Source organism: Montipora capricornis, chromosome 1 (assembly GCF_036669925.1).
Source record: "Montipora capricornis isolate CH-2021 chromosome 1, ASM3666992v2, whole genome shotgun sequence".
Taxonomy (NCBI): domain Eukaryota; kingdom Metazoa; phylum Cnidaria; class Anthozoa; order Scleractinia; family Acroporidae; genus Montipora; species Montipora capricornis.
The window spans coordinates 27,847,482-27,849,981 of NC_090883.1; the positions used below are offsets into that span (position 1 = coordinate 27,847,482).

General features: G+C 36.6%; 3 protein-coding genes across 3 annotated transcripts in view; all 3 read left to right on the forward strand.

The window, feature by feature from the left end:
- Nucleotides 1–1,209, forward strand: part of LOC138013877 (uncharacterized) — a 13,780-nt gene extending 12,571 nt beyond the window's left edge. Inside the window, exons 5-6 of the mRNA XM_068860925.1 lie at nt 213–293; nt 1,163–1,209. Coding sequence (XP_068717026.1) covers nt 213–293; nt 1,163–1,209 — 128 coding nt within the window. The remainder of the gene's footprint in view (nt 1–212; nt 294–1,162) is intronic.
- LOC138037548 (uncharacterized) overlaps nt 263–2,500 on the forward strand; it is a 67,846-nt gene continuing 65,608 nt past the window's right edge. The window contains exon 1 of the mRNA XM_068883459.1: nt 263–293. The gene's annotated coding sequence lies outside the window, so the exon portion shown is untranslated. The remainder of the gene's footprint in view (nt 294–2,500) is intronic.
- Nucleotides 1,656–2,500, forward strand: part of LOC138049353 (ankyrin-1-like) — a 12,515-nt gene continuing 11,670 nt past the window's right edge. The window contains exon 1 of the mRNA XM_068895601.1: nt 1,656–2,181. Within this exon, the coding sequence (XP_068751702.1) occupies nt 1,656–2,181 (526 nt within the window). The remainder of the gene's footprint in view (nt 2,182–2,500) is intronic.

Sequence of the window (2,500 nt, forward strand, 5' to 3'; positions counted from 1 at the left end):
AGCAGCGGACCTCTCTGACTTATGTGTACGTGCTGAACATGAAAAGTGCATGAACATCAGTTTTAGTATGAAAGTGATAGACCTTGCAGCAAAATGGTTAATGGCATTTCGAAAAAGGAATTTAATGCGCTTTTGTTAGGACTTTTAAATCAGCAGAAAGGATCATTATTTTTCCACAATTAGAACTTTATAAACGTATTTGGTCTTTACAGGAATGGATGCAAATGAGATGAGAAAAAGATCAAAGCCTGCAGTGACATCTAGAGAGGAACATTCTTTGCGTGCATTTGGAGGTAGGAGAAGTATTTTTAACAGTGCCAGTGTAAGCTAGCCAATTTTCTTTCTGCCAACGTACATGTACTGGTATATGGTCAGCCATTCCCCACAAAGTTTGCCATCTGCATTCTAAGCCCCCTGCAATACACATACAAGCATTTTAGTGATGGGCGGAAGGAGCAATAATTTGCAGTAATGTTATGTTTTACGGAGATTAATTATTTTGAGTCAGCAAGGCTTGAAACTAATCCATAGTTCTTGCCAGCTATCACATATTTGGAGCAACTAGAGTAATGGGCACTGGGATGACGTTTTAGCAGGCATGAAATTAGGTTAGTTTAATTTGTCATTTCTTTATGAGTAGATAATTTTGTTTAAGTACTAAGAAAATCGAGAGTCATTGATTAAAACAGTGATGAAGGGTGGGGAAATGAAGACTGGATTATATCTTTGTATAGAGCAACTTAGGTTGACTAATTCTATTAATGTGATAATCTTTCCTACTGATAATAAGACATCACCAGTAAGAGATATTGTGTACCTCAAGCTCGATCACTTGCTGTTGGAATAACCCAAATTACAATTTACTTTCTATGTAAGAGGTTCAGCTCTTCAAGCTTTCATTTTATGGTAATGTAATAGGTTTTTTGACAAAAACTCAAAATCATGGTACCCGAGGAAGAATGATCCTTTCGACCTTTGCTTTTCTGTTCAGGCGTGGTCAAGATAGCTTCAGCTTTCATACCCGATGTTATATTCACCATTAGTTTTCAGAGGTCTAAATCAAGCTAGACCTTGTCAAAATAATCAGATCTTTTCTTTCTAATACTTGGTGCCTCAGATGTGTTCGGTTGGCATTAAATTTTGCTTTGTATAAAATTGTCAGGATTCTTAATACAGAAGGTAAAAGGGGACTTCTTGCGAAGCCAGTGAAATGCAAATACTTTAGCTTGTTAGTTGCTTTACCAACTGGGAAATTTTCACAAATTATTATAATTAAAGCTTTAATACATTGATCGGTTTTGACCTGAAGGAAACATAGTACTCATACAAAAATGTAGTTTCCAGTATAAGTAGGAGGGAAAGTATTTGAGAGAAGTGATGCCTTGCACGCCTTTTCTTTTTGCATCATTCCCAATGGACTGAGTGAAGTGTTGCATCTGTTGATGGTCAGCATGATAAAATATAATTATAATGGTGCAAGAACTACCGAAAATCATGTACTTTAAAGGACATTTGAGCTCAGTCATTTGAATTTACTTTCCCTTTTAGTGTGTGATTAAACAAAGTTTTAAAGGGTATGTGGCCTATTTATACTGTATATAATGAAGAAATTAATTAATTTTGCCCTACCATGAATGTCATTAATTTTGATCACCATGAATTTACAAGGTCTAATCTCATTTTCAGACAATTTTATCAAGCTCCTAATCAGTGTATCAGACCTAAACGAAGAACAAGAGGAAGAAGTCTATAATCTTTTAGAAACTCAAGTCAAAATGTTTGTGAAATCCCGTGACTATTCCTCAAATAAACGGAAAGGAGTGAGAGCCTTGACTGATTTTATCAACAAAGCCTACGAGGTATCCTTAATGGCTGTCAACATGGGCTCTCTTGAAATCATTGTGGAGTGCCCTACCTTAAGAAGTCTTGAGCATCTGTGGAAAGATTATCTCTCTGGTTACCTCGATAAAGTGGCAGAGCGATATCTTGTGACAGACGAAATGAAGAAGAAAGTTGGCCTGGAGACAATAAACCTGAAAACAACCATAGATGAGGAAAACTACTTGGCCTGCAGCAAATTTCTTACCAAAATGCCAGGTGCTTGTTCATGTAAATGTTTGATCATGACTAAACGAACAAAAGAGTGTGATTTTGGATATGCTTGGGAAGTACCCTGTACAAGTAAGCCGAGCTGGACCTGTAAGAATCTGCAATGTACATGCAGATTTTTGTTTATAAATAAGTCCTTTGGTAGATAATGCAGTAATGCTGATAATTAAATCAGTGAAGGTGGTTGAGAGGAAGAGTAGTCGAACTGTTTTTGTTATCTTTATTGTGTTTAATTTCCTTATGCCAGACTAGGTTGCCCAATACACAGTGTTTGTTTCTGTCCCTAGACTTGATATCTTTCTAAAATAATATTTTGCTCAAGTTGTGCCCTTTCATGAGGCAGTGAGGGCCTTTCAAAAAAGGAAAGTGTCTAGTCGTTGTAGCGCTGGAG